Consider the following 18,444-nt stretch of genomic DNA (forward strand, 5'->3'; position numbering starts at 1 on the left):
CGTTTGAATTTTGAAGGGGAGTCATAACACTTATATATATATCAGTTATTAATCATCCATGACTAAACTATTTAATCCATCATTTTATACGAGATGTTCCAAATTTTATCTTAAAATTTGTGTTATACTTTCAACCAGTGGTTATATATATCTATATTATGTTTTATATCAGTCTATTAAATTTCTATCACAAAATTATTTAGTCTATTACATTACCATGCCTTTTTATCCAACCACTGATTAAACAAATCCCATATCATATAAAATTGCTTGTTTTTTTGTTCTCTACTTTCAAATGTCAGTTTACAACATTACTTTGTTTTCTTGACATACTTTTATTTATTGTTTACAGTATTCCTGCAGCTGCACTAGATCTCTTTGATTACATGCTTGCTCTTGATCCCAGCAAACGCTGCACAGCAGAACAGGCACTTCAGTGTGAATTTCTGAGAGATGTGGACCCTTCAAAGATGCCTCCACCAGAGTAAGTGTTTCTTAGTTGAGTTTATTTTCTACAAAATAAAACTCATTTCTATCAATAGAAACCAGGTACTACATACATACTAATTTTTGTTGCACATTGGATCAAGGTTTATTACATATTGTGACTGCATTCAGGGGTGGGATTCTACTGGTTCTGCTTGGTTCTATAGAGCTGGTTGTTATAATTCTGCGCAGTTCGGAGAACTGGCAAATCGCATCACTGGCTGGCTCCGCCTCTTTCTGCCCACCTCTTCCCTCTGCACCCAGTCAGTCCTTATCGTGCATGCACAGCATTGCCTGCAGCCTGCTTTTGCCCACCCGCCAGGCCAGCCATTGCTGCATGCCTTCTGCTGTGGCCCTGCCTGATCTCCCTGGGTGAGTGAGGCTCTGCAAGCTCTGGGGCCCAGTTGGCTACCTGTCACTGCCGGTTGCCTCCCCCCCCCCCACTTGTCTTTTGCTGCCGCCCTACCCCCAGCGGGTAAGGCCCAGCAGCTGCATTGAATCCAGGCAGGGGGCGAGATGCAGACTGGTGGGGACCCAAGCTAAATTTCGCTGTACTGGAGAGCATGTGGAGAGGCTCGTGTTCTTCTGCTGCTGGGAAAGCAAGAGAGTCTTTCCTGGCATACCTCCGGGCAGCAGAGAGAAACAGGATTCAACTGGGCTGCTTCTCTGCCACCTCTGTTTCCCTATGGGAGGGGAACTTGCTGTGCTGGGAAAGACTCTCTTGCTTTCCCAGCAGCAGGAGAACACGAGCCTCTCCACATGTTCTCCAGTACAGCGAAATTTAGCTCTGATTCACAGCTGCTGGGTCTTGCCGGCAGGGGCAGAGGTGGGGGTGGGCGACCAGGGAGCATGACACTTTGCTGCTCGCATGGCCCCTTTACCTGCTACCGCTTCCATCTCCCTCCTGTAGCCCCTTTGTTGGACCCGGAACAATTGCCCCTGGTTGGCCCCACCACACTCGCCCAGTTGTACCCGTGTCAGCAACAAGCGTCGTCATTGAGAAGTTGAGGGAGAAGTTGGGGAAGGAGGTGGAGGGTCCTGCAGTGGCCAGCACAGGAGTGCTGCTGAGAAGCAGGGAAGTGGCCTTCTAATGGTCTGACCCAGCATTCAGGCTGGTGAGCCATAGGAAATCAGAGCACTGAGGGAAAGGGGGATTGCCAGGGGGAGCTGCCCTCTCCTAGCTGAATTGGGTCCATTCGGGGTAGTCCTAGGGATTGGGTGAGCTCAGCCGCAGCTCCTTGCCTTCTTAGATTAGGGAACGGCCATTTTCTGCAGGAGGAGGATTTCAGAGGGGGAAGATCTACTTGAGCAACTCCTCCGGTGTCTTTGCTGGATGATTTGGACACTTACAAGCGAGCACAGCTAAAGGCGCTGCTGTTGCACGTCAGCCCAGGCCTCACCCCGGCTCCGTAAAACCAACACCAAAGAAGTGGGTGTTCAGGTGAACCCACGGTGCAATGCTCGCTCAGATCTCGGCCACTCCAGGCCATCCAACCTCAAAGCCTCTCGGGCTAGTTGAGCTGGGAGCCACCGCTCCCAGGCTTCTACTCACCCATGCTTGGTTGCCGCCTCTTCACCTTGCCTGAAGTGGCTGGCCCTGCCCTCACCTTTCCCTCCCTTGCCTAGTCTGAGAAGGTAAGGGCGACAGTGAGGAATAGTGAAGCAGCTGGGTCCCTATCTTCTCCCCTCTCTCCCCCCCCTCCCTCCCTCCCTCCTGTGGCTGGGCCAAGCCAGCAAGCTTTCCTTGGCGTTCTTGGACTTGGCCCAGCTGCGGCTTTGAGAGAGAGAGAAAGAAACACACACAGAGAGTGGGGGATGGAAGATAGGGGGAGGGGCAGAGAGAGATACAAGGGGGGAGAGAGCCATAGAGAGATACACAGGGGAAAAAGAGAGAGAGGGAAAGAGAAAGAAAAAGAGGGAAAGAGAGAAAAAGATGGAAAGAGAGACAAGAAAGAAAAGAAAGAAAAGGGAAAGAAAGGAAGCAAAGGGAAGAAAAGGGATAAGCAAAGGGAGAGCTGGAAGGAAGGGACAAAGAGAAAAAGAGAGGGAGGGAAAGAAAGTGAATGAAATATATGGATGGATAGATAAATACATGGATGGATAGATAAAATACATGGAGGGAGGGGGAGAGAGAGAGAAAAAAGAAGATGAAGGAAGGACACAAACCTTGGCTTCAGAAGACTCTGAAACAGCACAGCAATCTAGGGCTGGGAGAGATCTCGGAGGTCATCGTCTAGTCCAACCCCTTGCTCCAGCAGGAGATCCTTACAGAATCATAGAATAGCAGGGTTAAAAGGGTGTGTGTGTGTTTCAGGTGAGTCTCCTAACTAAGAAAGAGAGGGAAGGAGGAAGGGATAGAAAGACAGGGAGAAAGAGGGAGAGAGAGAAAGAAAGAAAGAAAGAAAGAAAGAAAGAAAGGGAGAAAGGGAGAAAAAGAAAGAAAAAGCAAGAAAGAAGAAGGGAGAGAAAGAAATAGGGAGAGAGAAGAAAGTGAATGAGATATATGGATGGATAGACAAATACATGGAAGGAAGGGAGGGAGGGAGGAGAGAGAAAAAAAGGAGAGGAAGGAAGGACACAAACCCTGGCTTCAAAAGACTCTGAAGCAGCACAATAATCTAGGCCTGGCCTGCAAGGGATCTCGGAGGTCATCTAGTCCAAACCCTCTTCCAGCAGGAGATTCTTACAGAATCAGAATAGCAGGGTTAGAAGGGTGTGTGTGTGTGTGTGTGTGTGTGTGTGTGTGCATGGCTGTCAAAACTCCAAAAACAGGTCAAGTAGCTCTGGGGAGAACAGTCATAAATTAGAACACTTGCTAAGCAACCGTCCATTAAGCGAGGACCACTTTAGGTTTGCCAGTCACCTGGCCATGCTCACCCAGTCACATGGCCACCAAGCCATGTCCACCGGTCACATAACCAAGCCAAATCCACAAATTAAGTCATGCTCACAGAACCGGTTGTTACAAAATTTGAATCCCTACATTGTATAAGCATATTGTGGAAATTGCATTTTTTAATCTCCTAAAGATTTTACAGTACCAACAACCATAAAACTGAGCCCAGTGAAGGAGTAAGCATCTCAATAGGTTCGCTTCAAAATATCACATTAACTTAGCAGCAAAAACATATCTGGAAAATATTTCAAACTTTATCTGGAAAAATCTACAGCTCAGTGGTAGTCTGTAATGTTCACTCCCTACCTAAGGCGTACCTTTGTATTTGTCAACTTTCTTGAAAAAGAAAACAATTCACACAGAAATATATATATAGAAACAACAATTCTGAACTTCGACGTCTCAGTAACAAAAGATTTAAAAAGAGCAATAGGTTTGGCTAACTGACAAGTATTTTTTTGCTTTTGCCCACACATTTTTATTGAATATACAGTATATTGAAAATGATGGGATCAAGATCAGCTTTACTTGTCTCCAAATTTGGTTTTAGAGTGGTGGGTTTAGTTTCCTTCATCTTATATAATTAGACTAATTTATGAGTCCCACTTACAGTCAAGCACTCTTCTTTTTCTCTGATCTTCAATAATGTGCTCAGGTTTTTCCCATTTGTTTTGAGCAACTTAGTGACAGTGATTGAGTGCCTATTTTGCATGGTTGAAAAAAAAGATGTGACTTTATGATGAGATAATATGCACACATCATTTTCCTTTTCCTAATTTCTTGAAAGTAATTCATAGTAGATAAAAAAGTCTCCGGGCAGTGATCAGGTGCCCAGAGATCAAAAAATGTTTCAGAAAGTAAGGGTTGTTTAAGCTTTATTATTAGCTAAAAGCATACAGAAGTAAAAGAATAATCTAAAAAGTATGCATACCAAATTGTTATAGTCTATCAAGAGCTCCTTAATAACAACAGCAGAGGTACTCCAAGGATGTCAGTCTCCATTTGTACCTAGTGCTAGGTTCTGCACAGAAGCTCCAACAAACAACAACTTTACAGTTTTTATCAAATCCTGGCTTGGTCTGTCTGTTGGTTGATATGTTGAGCTTCTCTTGTTTCCAGATAATGGCTTCTTGAGCTCTCTTTCATAATAGTTAACCATTGGCTCTTAACTCTTTTGTAGCCTCCTTTTTAAATTTTATCACTCAAGATCCTTGTGGTAACTATTTTGTGCTGAATGACTGTAATTTCTTTTATTCATAGTCTTCCTTTATGGCAGGATTGCCATGAACTGTGGAGTAAGAAACGTAGAAGACAAAAGCAAATGGGCATGATTGATGATGCAGCTAAAGTTCCAAGAAAGGATTTATCTTTGGGGATGGATGATAGCAGAACCAACACCCCCCAAGGTTTGCAGACTTCACAACTGAAGATGCAGAGCAACTCTAATATAGCACTTGGTAATTTTTTTCATTTTTCTTTACCAAATATAAGTCCTCATTTAATAACTGCTCACCTAGTAATTTGAAGTTACAGTGGATCCTCTAAAAGATGCTTATGGTATTCTGATGGCAGCACTAGTTACTTGATCACATTTTGGATTCTTGATAACAGGTTTGGCCTTTATGGCCAGTTGCAACAATTCATGGTCATGATCATAGATGTAATTTATACCAGTTGTGCCAGAAGCTGGCCTTTTCAGTTTCTGGGAAAAAATACTCATAAGAATTCATTGATTCACTTAATAACTGTAAAAAAATGTTTTAAAACTGGTTCATCACACAAACGTCTCAACTTATGACCATTATGTTTCATGATGTAAATTCCAGGGTCCCTTATAGTCATAAATAGAAAACTATCTATAAGTTAGGTTGGACATTATTTTTTTCTATGAAAGATCATTTAAACCAAAAGAAACACTGGAAAAGAAATAAATTAGATAAAATACAAAAGGATTCAAAGATCTGTCTTTCAAAACTTGGAAATTAGCCAGAAGATTAATTAGTATATACTATAAAATATTTGTCTGATTAATGTGATATTTTTATAATAAGAATCCTAACTGGACTTTTTGTCTTCTTTTTTTCCCTGTAAATTACTTATTCACTTTATTTTATTCTCCACTGTGGTGGAGATAGCATCTAGGATTGGGTTGTCAGTTGCTGGTGCTAACTGATTAGACTGAGTCTGTCAGATCTGTGAGGACACTCCCCTGTTATCAACGGTCCCCAGAAATTGACTCAGTCAAACAGCTAGGATGATGTGTTTAGATTGCTCCAAAAATTTGACATTAAATAAGATAAATTATAGCTTAAAACCAATCCTGAATGCTATCGATGTAACAATCAGCTCCCGGTCTACCAACTGAGCGTCTGTCAAAGGAACAGTTAGTTGGGGCTTCGGCCTAGATCGTCTGGGGCTGGATTGGCTCAGGGCCGATCTACATCTTAGTAAGAGGAATTTTCACGGTGGTGTGACAGAGTAGACCTCCACACTGTTGCCATGCTAGGCTTGGGAGGAGTATCATGCTGCTTCAAACAGCCACTTCAAAAGCCTTTAAAGTACGAAGGCGGTGATTTTAAAGGGGCGCGAAGACAGCTGTCATCCAAGATCGAAAATTTGACAGCTTCCCCGATCTTAACATCAGTGTAATTGCCTGTTGGGCACTTCACACCCTCTAATTCACAAGGCAGGAAATTCAGTTCAAAGAAAATGGTGGATTCAGCTGAAAAGACCAGCCGCATGAATAGGAGAGCGGAGGAAACAGCTTGCAGGCCGTTACACTCTCTCAGCCCTGAAGCCCCAAACCCTTCAGCTTCTTCTGAAGCCTTCAAGCCAAAAGCCAAAGTTGTAGGGACTTGAAAGAGCTCCAAGGCAGCAGAGCGGGATGAGCGCCACAGGGACAAGGTGCTTAGCCCATAGCCTAAGGGGCAACAAGAAGCAGTCCAGGAAAGCCCAGAAGCTGTTCCAAACAGCACTATGACAGATTCCCACCAAAATGAGGAGCGGCTGTTGGAGAGAAGAGCTAGGTCTCAGCAGACTGACAGAAGGCAGTTTCAGGAATTGGCCACTGGGGGAGCTGAAGAGCAATTTCTATTACAAGAGCCACAGATCCCTTTTGATATTACTGAGGGAAGAAATTTTTTGTCTTGTCTTCCCAGCAACTGAACAGATTACGGCAACTGTCCAGAGACCCAAAGTGGCCCAGAGGCCACTTTTACACCCACTGCTGCAGGACTCGGTCCAGCAGTGGAACAGGAATCAGTGAGACAGCAGGCTCTGTTAGTTGAGGCAGTGAAGCAGGGTATATCAGCAGCCCTAAAGCAGTCCAGGCGATCACCTTCAGTGGCCTCCTGTTCTTCATCAAGACAGTCTTTGGGACTGTCAGAGACTTACTCTTATGTTCCTTCACAGCATGTCCAGTCTATCCCATCTGACATGGGGGATCATATAGAGAGAGACCTTTCAGATGATGAGGGCCTGGATTCTGAGCATCCAGTAGTTTCAGGGCTATTCCAACTGGCCCTATTTAAATCATTCCTCTTCAAAGCAAAAAATGCCACAGGGAAAGGAAGGGTTCTGGAACCACCAGAACCAGCAGATGCATCTAAAGACCCCAATGATCCACTCTTTTCAGAGAAGACCATAACTGCAGATGTCATTCCATCACCAAGGATGTTTACTACTGTGATCCAGAAGCAATGGGCTTTTCCTGGGTCAGGACCAAGCCCATCTTTGCTTGATAAGAAGTTGTTCAATGTGGGGGCTGATCTTACCAAAGTGCTGTAAATGCCCACAGTAGATGCCCTGGTGGCTGCTCTGCAGTCTACTTCCAATATTCCCGGCAAGCCTGAGGACTCTTTAAGGGCAGAAGACAAAAGGGCAGAGCAAATGCTTCAAAGAACTCCCCAACCAGCACTGGGCTGCATCATTCTTCAACAGGGCATGGGAGAGAATTCCGGCTAGCTATGTGGGATCTCATCAGCACATCAATAAGCTGTTGGTTGCCGTTGAGTTCTTTGCTGATGCCACTCTCAGTGCAGCCAGGTTCACATCGAGGGCTATAGGATCGTCTGTGGCTTCTCCTCATCTGTTCTGGCTCAGACAATGGCAGGCAGACATGAGGCTTAAGTGGAGATTGGCTATTGCCACCTTCAAAGGGGATAAATTGTTGGGAGAGCCCTTGACAAGGTTCTGGTGGACTCTAAAGACAAGGGGAAGATTCTACCATCCAGGTGTAGATGTGGTGAATTCCGCTTGGCGCCTTACTTTCATTGTCCCTCCTTTAGGGCGAAGAAGGCTGGGGTGGTGTTTTCCAGATCCCAAAGACCCTTCATCCCCAGACAGGAACAACAACAGGATTGGACAAGTAGAAACCACCAGTTCCAGAACAAGCAGCCCTTTTGAGGGGGAGGAGGTCATCCCTTATGAAGCCCTAGATAAATACTCTGCCAACGCTCCCATTGGGGAATGTCTGGCCTTGTTTGCCAGGTGTTGGGAGGAAGTAGCCAGACATCTGGGTCCTGGAGAGTCCTCTCCATACCCCCAAGGTTTTTCATTCATTGCCCTGTTTCTAAGAATAGGGAGAAAAAGGTTCTCATGAAACAGCTATTCAGCACCTGCTGCATATCCATGTAATCCAGCCAGTGTCTGAGGACCAACAAGGTTTGGGATTTTATTCCATCCTGTTTGTCATTCCAAAAACCTTGGGGGAATGGAGGGCAATTCTGAATCTGAAGCATCTGAACTGCCAACTACAGGCAGTTTAAGATGCATTCTCTCCAATCTAATATGGAGGGAGTTAGAGAGGGTAACTTCCTCACTTCTATTGATTTAACAGAAGCCTATGTCCCTATTTTACCTGCCCATAGGCAGTTCCTTAGATTTTTCTATAATGGCAGACATTTTCAATACAGGGCTTGTCCTTTGGTCTTTCATCTGCACTTAGAACATTCACAAAACTGTTAGCAGTCCTAGCAGCTCACCTTAGGGCTATCCCAGCCAGAGTCCAATGTTATCTGGATGACATCCTTGTCCAGGTCCTCTTCTGCATCTCAGGCAATGGACGACTTGAGGGTCACCATCCAGGTACTCCAGGAGTACAAGTTTTCTGTAAGCACGGCTAAAAGCCATTTCATTCCAACTGTTTACTCCATCTGGGAGCCGTAATAGATACCTTGGTGTGCAAGGTTTTCATATCCCAGGAGCATCAGGTGAGCATAGGGAATTAATTATTCTGGTGAAATCAAAGCACGGGGTGCCTCTGGCTCTGCTTTCGAGGCTCCTGGGCAACATGGTTTCATGTATTGCTATAATGCCCTGGGCATGCCTGCACACCAGGGCTCTCCAATGGTTTCTCCTACCATTTCAAAGGGCAGGTAGGAGTTGTTCCCATTCCCAGGTCAGAATACCACAGGAACTGATTAAGTCCTTTAGGTGATGGTCGTCATGAGCCTTTTCTTTAGGAAACCAGTTCAAGGAACCTAACTGGCTGGTTCTGACCGCTGTTGCCAGCTTTTACAGCTGGGGGATTCATCTCCAATCCAGGATGGTCCAGGGACAGTGGTCCCAGGCTGATTTAGGCCATAATATCAATTGGTTAGAACTCAGGGCAACTCATTGGCCCTGAGGCAATTCCTCAAACATAGTATCAGACAATTACATCCTGGTCTTAACTGACAATGTGACCACTAAGGCACATTTAAATCACCAAGGGAGAACACATTCTAGACCCCTGATGCTAGAGGCAGACTAAACTGTGCTTCTGGATGGAAAAACATCATGTATCGCTCAGAGCTGAGCATATTGCAGACGTATCCAATGTTGAAGCAGACTGGCTTAGCAGAGCCACTATAGACCACGCAGAGTGGCGTTTGCACCCCGCTTTATTTCAGGACCTCTCAGAGTGTTTCGGACGATGAGCAGTAGACCTCTTCACCCCCCAGGACAACGCACAACTCCCGAGATTCTTCCCCAGGTTTGCAGTTCTGGGGGTGGAGGGGACAGACGCCTTATGCAGCCTTTGGCCCCGGGGACTCCTCTATGCCTTTCCTCCACTGCTCCTGATCCTGAGGGTGATATGGAAACTATTGGGGGAAAGGGCGGAGCTTCTACTTATCGCACCTCACTGGCCAAGGTAGCCATGGTTTGCTGTCTTGGTAAGCCTATCTGTGACCAGGTTTTGGAGGATGCTAGCGGAAGAGTGTCCCTCAGCCAGGGATCCATGTTACATCTGGACCCCCAGTGGCTTCAGTTGACTGCTTGGAGATTGAGTGGGGATCTCTGATCCGAAAACATCACTCCTCCAAGGTGATAAAAACTACCCAGCCTTCTAGGAGGCCTTCTACCAATCTCATTTACGATGTGACTTGGAGAACTCTCCAGATCGGGTTTGGATCCTGCAATGTATCGGTCTCTCAGGTGCTAGATTTCCTCCAAGAAGGACTGGAAAAGGGCCTGTTGCCCAACAGCAGCCCTATCTTCTGTGCTTTCCTTGGGGGAGACGGAGTCCTTATCCAGGCATCCTACCATCCACAGATTTCTTAAGTAGGCTACAAATCTGAGGTCTCAGAGGTTCATTGATACTGATATATCTCTAAAGTACTGCATTCAGTGATCAAGGCTCCCTTTGAACCACTGAGATCTACTTTTCTGCCATTTTTGTCTTCTAAAGTGGCTTTCCTGGTAGCCATCACCTCGGCCAGATGGGTTTCAGACTTGGCTGCACTGTCTCTCAGGAAGGACCTCTGAATCTTTCACCCCAACCTAGTTTTCTTGAGATTGGACCCGTCTTTTGTGCCAAATATGAACTCATGGTTCCACAGGGCCCAGGAATTGATAATTACCTGATTTTTGTCCAAAACCGGTCCACGCATTAGAAAAGAGGTGGCACACTCTAGATGTATGGAGGGCTCTTCGTACGTACATTAAACGAACTTCCCCGTTCAGGAAGTCTGAATCCTTTTTGTTTCATTTCAACTTTCTACCCTGGGTTGCAAGGTCACTCCATCAACTGTAGGGTGATGGATCAGAATGTGCATATCCAGAGCCTACCAGTCCCAGGGACTTGCAGTACCTCTTCGCATAACAGCCATTCCACAAGAAGTGCAGCCACATTGATGGCGTGGGCTACTCAGGCTTCTCTGGAAGAGGTTTGCCAGGCGGCAACTTGGGCCTCTCCGTCCCTGTTCATCAAGCACTATAAACTGGACTTTTTCAAAAGGTCCACCCTCACTAGAGGATCTGGACCGAACTAGGCTCGCCCATAGAGCAGCCCGCTTTGGTATGTCCCAATCTTGGATGCTGTCTCCACCACAATGGAGAAGGGTCATTGGTCTTACCTGAGATGACCTTTCTCTTTGGGTGGAGATAGCATCCAGCCCCACCCTGAAGATGGTCCACTCCAGATCCAGTGGAGCACAACAACACCAGCAAAACATGTCAGCCTGTCACTATTCCTTTGCCAATTTCTGGGGACCATAGATAACAGGGGAGTGTCCTCACAGATCTGACAGACTCAGTCCAATCAGTTAGCAGCAACTGACTACCTAATCCTGGATGCTATCTCCACCCAAAGAGAAGAGGCCTATCAGGTAAGACCTATACCCCTTTCTCTAGTTGGGTTCTCTCTTAGATTTCCTTTACCATTGCAATTAACTACTATTTTCTCTTCCTACTTTATAGTAAATTGAAGGAGAGTGTGTGATAGTGAGATTAATTGCTTGATAAATGGAAATTAATGTTTAAGTGGGTAATTTTATTTTAGAGGCAAGAAATATTAAGCACTAGTTATTAATTCAATTTATTTATATTTATGTGTGCTTGCTTCTTTGTTGGTATAACGCTATCAGTATTCCTTTCTTTCCTGGGCCTTTCTACTGCTTTCCTTCTCGGTATATTTTTTTTAGTGGATACTGATCATTTTGCATTTCCCCCATCCCAGAATATTTGTGCCTGGAATACATATACCAGGTAAAATAAAAATCTGGCTGTTCTTTGCATAGGTTTGCCCACCTGCAAATAGTATACTTTGACTGTTGAAATTAATTGTTTTATTTTTTTTTCCTCAATAGTTGTTATGCTGGAAAAGAATCCATTAATAGCTGTTCCCAAGACATTATCAAAATAGATTATCTTAGGCATGTTGCTGTATCTTCCAAATCTTACAGATGAATCTCAATAATAAACAAATGTAACATCTATTTCTTAGGATTGCACAGAAAATTTCAGATTCAAAATACATTCAAAGTAACCATTTAATAATTTAAAAAATATCCCAGAAGTGATTCTGTCTTGAAATAGCTATTTCAATTTTTATATCAATTTTTATTAGTTTATCATAATGTAAAATATAAAGGAAAATTAAAATAATGAGAAACTAGGAGATTTAAAAGACAGGAGAAGAAAAATGTACGGCAGTGATGGTGAGCCTTTGGGGCCCCAAGTGCCCAAAGCATGTGCATATACATACTCAAAATGCAAGGTGCCCCCCCCCTACACATGCATGTGCCACCCCTGCACCTGCAAGTGCCTCTCCACACCTGCCCCCATGCATGGCAGAGCCCAAAGGCCAACTGGCCAGTGGGAGGCACACATGCATGGTGGAGCTGAGCTGGGGCGACAGTATGTATGCCCACAGAGAGGGCTCTGTGTGCCACCTGTGGTACACATGCCATAGGTTCGCCACCAAAAGTGTAGGGTAAAAGGAAAAAAGAAAGAAAATAATTGACTTCCAATGCTTTTTAGCACAATAGAAAATAGTAATGTTACAGCCTCAATTTGTTACTTGTACACAGTAACATACATTAGCCATTTCTAGAATAACAAACCCATCTAATCAATAAAATTCTAAATTAAAGTTTCATTTTTTCCATCACAAGCACACAATCCAGAAGCGGTTTCTAATGGAAACAAAGTTAGATTTTTCTTTTCTTGATTACAGCAGTCAATTTAGCTATCTCTGCTTTTTTCCTGTTATGGGAAGTAATAAATAGTTCTATTTACATTTTGTAGACTATCATCATTTACTATACTTCTTCAAATTATTTAACCTTAAAGGGAAAATTTATTTTTGTATCTATTTTGAAATTCTAAACTCTTTTCTAAAAATATTTCTAAAGTCAATAAAGTCTTGTACCTCTTTTTAAAAACTTTCTGTTAGCATGCATACTTTAAAATACAGTTTCAATAATATTTTACAAACTTTAGAAATTACTGAAATATTTCAAGAGAGAAAAGAAAAACCCCATTTTCAAACTCACTTTATAAAAACAAATCCATACATTAGAAATTACAGTTAAGTCAGATTCTTGTGGAATTGCTTCAGTGGTTTGGTAACTTTCTACACATAATTGCATCTCTGCAATTTTTCTTCTTGAATTTGTTTATCTGTTTTATTTAAATACTTCACACAACTTTGGGAGTCTGATACATTCCATGTTTCTTGTTTTCTTCATTGTCTTTTTGTTTAATTCCCTCTTGTGGCCAAAGAGTAGATTTTTTAAATCAATCAACTGTTATTTCCTGGCCAGTCAGAATTCATAAAAGTTGATTTCAGCTACCCACAACAAAACAGACCAAAGCTACAGATTATATAAAAATGATAAAATATTACCACAACTTTTTAAATTCTTATGCTTCTATATCAAAATTAAAAGGGGCTGTGTGTTTTTTTATTTTATCTTTTCTCCAAGTAAACTTCTTCCTTGACTTTTAGCAATAATTAAAGTTTCAAATATTGTGCAGATTTTCAAAAAGTAGTAAATAGATTGTGACTCAAAAGAGCCTCTTTTAGCTTAATAAAAGAGTGTTTAAGACGTGGAAGACATTCCAAAATGGCTGCTTTTTCAACAATGAAATATTGCAGCTTCATTCCCCTTGATGAATGGTTCACTGGCTTTTCTGAAGCACACCTTCCCAAGTTTTACTGCAGAATTTAAATAATTCCTTCTTTTGTAATAGGGCAGTTTTCAACTTTCCAGTTGCAAACAGGATAATTATTACGAGCTCAAGATGATGCCTCCCTAATATTTCATAACAGATTGATGTTTATATTGGATCTGTAATGTAGTGATTGTAAAAGAAATTTTCTTATAAGGCAATCCTCCATAGTTTCAAAAATATATTTATTATTTCTTTTTTCTTGGGTTCTCCCCTTAGCTTCTTAAATTCAGTGTGGTATACTACTTTTATTTAAGAAAGATTTGCAAAGGATGTGGCTTGGGGAATCCTTTCTCTTTGTTTTTAAATCTCGTTTTGTCTTACCTCAGTCATTTTATTTTATTTTGTTTTATTTTAATTTATTTTATTTATTAGATGTATGTGCTGCCCCTCTTGTGTAGAGGCAGCATGGCTTAGATTCACAGCATACTTCAAAAATGTATCTTTTCTACTATTATATATATACCTGTATCCCCAATTGATTTGAACATTTTTTCCACTTTGCTTTATTTATTTACTTTATTTTTTCAAATATTATTTGCCAGATTAGCAATCCATAGTCTCCCGATAGTGAGATGTGTGGTACATAAATATAATAAATGGATAAAAATTTTTTTAAAAAAACAAATAGGTTATCTTATTGCTATGAATACTGGAAAATATAGTCTACCTGATATATAAAATCTCTTTATTTATATTTTAATTGATTGCAAAAATGATACAGAACTTTCAAGTGAAGCAGAAGACAGTAAAAATGATTCTCATTCTAAAATAAAATTTATTTTCCAATCTTAACTTGAAAAAAAAAAGATTGTCTGTATGTTAATCTCTGCCTCTAAAATGAACGCAAAATGTTTATTCTTCCATACTGAGGAAAAGTCAAGAATGTTCTTCATATCTAACCACTGTTTAAGAAGTCATTGAAGTGGGTTGTAGTCAATTGAATTTTGCTTGGGACTTTAAATATGAGCATACTAAATGCCTCCTTTCTGTTTTTCTTGCTACTTTCAGTGAAAGCAGGCAGTGGTCAGCCACTAAATCAAAATGAAGTGGCAATTCTCCTAAACCTGCTCCAGTCTAAAACTAGTATTAGTATGGTACAATTTGCTCAAGTGCTGAACATTAAAATGAATCCTGAGACTGAGCAACAACTGAATAAAATAAATGTTCCAGCTGGCATTTTGGATGTGGCTGAAAAACAGTCTGAACAACAACTGCCGCCGCTGCCGCCACCACCTAAGCCACCACTGCCTCCCTCACCAGACCAAGAGCCTTTAAAACAAATGGCAACACCACAGCTTTCTGTGCAAGCCACTCCATTGACCCAATCTAAAGTTGACACAGAAGTTACCCAAGCAGCTGTGCAGAGTGCATTTACAGTTTTGTTATCTCAGTTATTAAAGGCTCAACAATTGAAGCAAAAAGAAAATTTCCTAGAAGAAAAAGAAAATGGATCAGGAAATGACATGTCATTACAGTCAAGACAGCCTCCAGAGCCAAATACACCAGCATCTGGCAATTGGGAAGATGCAGAATCGCCAGCATCTATTTATCCCCATCTTATTAAATCATTATACACATGTGCAGGTATGAGTTTTGGTGTTGGGAAAATTATGTTTAGGCAGGTAGATAATTTATATTATTGAGAATATCAGGCTTACTATTGCTTCTCTCAAACAGTTGGATTATAAATTATTTCTTGGTGAGTTTTTCGTAGGTTTAAATTTATAAGACTGCCAGACTCCATTGAGATTCTGGGTAGAATGCGGTATTAAAACAATTAAAAAGTACAACCAAAGAAGAACAGGGATCTGGAAATAATCCTAGCTCACTTCCCCTCCCCCAACTCTACATCTAGTCATACAATTTTGACTTTAGACTAAGACCAGAGGAAAGGCAAAGGTCAGGATAGGGCCATATTAATTTTTGGGAGAATATTATGTTGAACAGAAGGTGCACACTTGGACAGAGAAGCATATTTCTAGTAGTTTTGTTCAAACAAGCCTTTGCTCGATCCAAACCTTTAACACTTAATAAATATTCTGTATCATTAATTGTATATTTAATCCTAAACTATATTTTTAGCTGTATATTTAATTCTAAACTATTTCAAAATTAATTTAGGACAAGATGACTTGGTGAGAGCCCCTGAAATGAAACCTCAAACCCCAGAAGAACGTCCTCGTATCTTGCCACCAGATCAACGACCCCCTGAACCACCAGAACCACCACCAGTTACTGACGAAGATCTTGATTATCGGACAGCGAATCAACACTTACCTTCAGTTAATAGTTCTTCAGGGATGGATCCTAATGCTGGAGTAAAGGCAGCTCTTTTAGAGCTGCTGGCTCATCACCAGGCCCAAACATCTGAGAAACCAGCAACATCTAATGTGGAGTTCCAGTCGAGAGACTCCTTTGTAGCAGGTCCAGACTATAAAGATAGTTTTGCATCTACTACATTCTCTTGTGCACACTATAGTGGTAGTGATGGAATAGGAAATATATCATCTGGGACATTAGAAAGGGCAAATTTTGTTGGAAATTCAGATGTTCAACACTTGGAGAACTATAATGTTACTTTATCTCATTCAAATAGTACCCTTCCAACTCCTGCCTTTTCAGAACCATTTCATAGCTCAGTAACTCATTATGGAGACATTTACCTCAACAGTGGTTCCATGCTGTTTAGTGGTGATAAGGATCATAGATTTGAATATAGCCATGGTCCCATCACAGTACTGGAAAACAGTGGTGATTCAGTTGGAAGGTCTGGGTCTGAAAGTACTCATTCTTTGTCTTCAAAGATGCAGAACTATAGCTATGGAAGTAATTTACAAGAACCTCCTGCCAGTGCCAGCCACATTCATGGACAAACTTGGACTTCTCCTGCTCAAGGACCTGAATATTCACAAGGGTACAGGGGACATATTAGCACACCTGCTATCAGAGGTCGAGGCAGAGGATTGCCATACTAAGCTTCTGTTCTTTTCCCGCTTTCCCCTGGCCCTCAGGCACGTCATTTGTATCCTGGAAAAACTTTTTAACTGTGATTTTAAACAGCAATCCAACAGACTTGAAAAATGTTAATTCAGCAGCTTTATTTTTATTCAGAAAAGGGTCTTGAATACAATAGGAAATTGCTTACAATTCATGCTGTTCTGAAAATCCAAATAATTGTACATCTTTCAAATTCTAGCTATAAATTTTATATTGGCAGTTTTAAGTCAATGCTAAATTTAGGAACATCAGCTTTTTAAGGCACACTACTAAGATCTGAACTATGCACATTGTGCTTTTTTGTAAGTTTGGACCAACTTTTATGTAAAAATTTTACAAAACCAAAACAGGGCACTGATTTATTTGGTATTTCTTTTTACAAAACTACCTTTAGTCAAGAAGTCACTATCAGTCTTTGCACTGCTTTCAGTGTTATCTGTGGAAAGTGTTTTTGCTCATTTCAGACAATAAAATATAGTCACTCTTAATACTATTTATACATTGACATTGATTTGATTTACTTTCACAATTGTTTAGTAAAATATCCCATCCATCTTCCCAACATTTGTATAAATATCTGTTTTACTTGAATGGTAAGTGCCTTAATGATGTAATCTTAAGGTCTGAAGAATATTTCATTAAATTCATAAGGCTGTTTGAAGGTAATTTGTATTTGGTACAAGTATTAATATTTACACGACACCGATGCTAACTTAAGAACAAATGGGACAGAATAGAGTCTTTGGAGTTTTCATATCCTATTAGGTGAAATATTTATGTTCTTTTTTTCCAAAACTATAACCATCCCCATATTTAATTAAATTAAATTACATGAGAATGTATGGATAATAATAAAAAACGTAGGTTTCCTTCAATTTGCTGTACCTTTTACCAAATAAAAATTAGTGTCCTGTTTTATTCAAAAGTCTTTTGATTAAAAACAGATAGCATTTTGTCACTATCTTCTAACAAATACTTTGCTCATTTTAAATGTAGCTGCTGTAGAATGTAACTTTGGTTACATAACCAGCAATTAATGCAACTGAAATTTAAACAATTTAAATTTATAGAAATTAGGATGGTGCCAACCAATTCTGTATTATATTATTTTATTAGTCTATTCATTTAATTTGAATAGGTTTTTCATTCATTGTATCTTCAATTGCAAAGGAGGGGAAAACAGGGTTCCCAAAAATAAAATTCTGGCTTCTGGAGATGTTTTCTGGCATTATATATGTGTTTCTTGAGAAGAAGAGAAACCCCTCCCTGTAGACAAGCCACCGGCTATGATTTCTCTGTACTGAAATGTTTTTAAATGGCCATATTGAAAAAAATACTTTCCAACTGATTATTCAATTGGCAAGCTAGTGCATATATGTAGCTATTTTCTAAAAATATAATTACATGTAATTTACATGTATTGTCAGCTGAGTTTATTAGAAGCAATTCAACCAACCATTGCTTCAGGGTTGTTGTTGTTTTTTTAAAAAATGGGTGAGTACTCCATTTGTAGAGTGTCAAATATGTGTGAACTTTCCTGTATATACAACTATGGTCATTCTCAGTAGAGAATTCCTGATTGAAAATAAAAACAGCTAAACTGGAATAAAATATTTTGTAATTTTAGCTGTTAATGTTGATATTTCAGAAAAAAGAATAGTGGCCTGGAATGAGTGTTTTTGAATAACCTTGTTTAGTAAAAGTAAACATCAACATCAACATCTTTTTGATAAAATTTGTTTGATACTCAGATTTTTGATTAAACTCCTATGGATCCTTTTGATTGTTTATTAGTTCTCACGTGATCCTTACATATTACAAGGACTGTGTTAAGAAAACATGTCAGAAGTTCCAGACCAGACAAAATGTGCTATTTTTCTTTGTTTTTATTTGTACAACATTGGCCATATATGATACTGCTGTGCTAACAGGTAATTCAGAAGTTCTAATATACTTTGATGTACATTTAAAATATCTCAAACTTAATTAAGGCCAGTTTCTCCGACAAAGCATTACATAGACTACTTCCATTCCTTTGTGCCCTATAAAAGCTGATTTGCCAACAATGTCAGATCCTATCTGTCTACTTATGAAATAAATAGGTTGAATCAACACACTATTTTTAT

The 18,444-nt window shown here is 40.8% G+C and overlaps 1 protein-coding gene across 2 annotated transcripts in view; it reads left to right on the forward strand.

Moving 5' to 3' along the window:
- The window catches only part of CDK13 (cyclin dependent kinase 13), a 93,963-nt gene extending 75,857 nt beyond the window's left edge, over positions 1-18,106 (forward strand). For both annotated transcript variants that reach the window (XM_087916317.1, XM_026702264.2), the window contains 4 exons: positions 353-484; positions 4,643-4,839; positions 14,330-14,905; positions 15,443-18,106. In XM_087916317.1, the coding sequence (XP_087772443.1) occupies positions 353-484; positions 4,643-4,839; positions 14,330-14,905; positions 15,443-16,296 (1,759 nt within the window). In that variant the 3' untranslated portion in view covers positions 16,297-18,106. The remainder of the gene's footprint in view (positions 1-352; positions 485-4,642; positions 4,840-14,329; positions 14,906-15,442) is intronic.
- The last annotated feature ends 338 nt before the right edge of the window (positions 18,107-18,444 follow it).

Source organism: Pseudonaja textilis, chromosome Z (assembly GCF_049901715.1).
Source record: "Pseudonaja textilis isolate UNSWEBS1 chromosome Z, rPseTex1.2, whole genome shotgun sequence".
NCBI lineage: Eukaryota > Metazoa > Chordata > Lepidosauria > Squamata > Elapidae > Pseudonaja > Pseudonaja textilis.